This window comes from Penaeus monodon, chromosome 32, assembly GCF_015228065.2.
Source record: "Penaeus monodon isolate SGIC_2016 chromosome 32, NSTDA_Pmon_1, whole genome shotgun sequence".
Classification (NCBI taxonomy): domain Eukaryota; kingdom Metazoa; phylum Arthropoda; class Malacostraca; order Decapoda; family Penaeidae; genus Penaeus; species Penaeus monodon.
In genome coordinates, this window is record NC_051417.1 from 749,798 (window position 1) to 750,445 (window position 648).

General features: G+C 65.9%; 1 protein-coding gene across 1 annotated transcript in view; it reads right to left on the minus strand.

The window, feature by feature from the left end:
• LOC119593349 (obscurin-like) overlaps nt 1-583 on the minus strand; it is a gene marked incomplete at its 5' end in the record, with an annotated part of 19,749 nt that extends 19,166 nt beyond the window's left edge. The window contains 2 exon segments of the mRNA XM_037942274.1: nt 6-216; nt 427-583. Coding sequence (XP_037798202.1) covers nt 6-216; nt 427-583 — 368 coding nt within the window.
• Nucleotides 584-648: the final 65 nt, after the last annotated feature.

Sequence of the window (648 nt, forward strand, 5' to 3'; positions counted from 1 at the left end):
CGTACCGACGACCTGCAGGCTGACCATGAGCGCCTGCGGCGGGTGCGAGGAGACCTGGCACTCGTAGAGGCCGGCGTCGTGCGTCTCGACCCAGCGGATGGTGAGCACCCAGTCGCATCCGTCGGGCGTCACCTTCACGCCCATGCGCTCGTCCGACGAGTACACCTGGCGCCCCACCGTCAGCAGGTGGTAGTCCCGCCGCCGCACCCACGACACCTGCGGGCCGCACTGCGGTATTATGCATTAAGGGGAGAAATGGGGGACGGCCGGGGAGTCCGGCGGGCGGGCGGCGCCTCCTCGCGCGAGGCTCGCCGGGAGAGAGACCAGAATCTTCAGGTGATTATTTGCTTTCCTCTTTGTTTACAGCGGGAGGCAAAAGTATTAAACAAAAAAACAAAAGGCGAGGGCCCCCTTTGAGGCCCTTACCTGCCGTCGCCGAGGGGCGAGGAGAGGCGGCAGTGGAGGGCGGCCGTAGCGCCCGCCTGCGCCGTCACTTCGCTGTAGTTGCTCTGCAGGAAGATGCCGCTGCGCACGGCGCCGTCGGCGTGGCCGCTCAGGCTGTTGCGCCCGTTGCTCGCGGGGCCTGAGGGCGGAGGGCGGCGTCAGTGCCGGCAGGAAAGAAGGGGCAATGTGTGCATGTTTATTTAT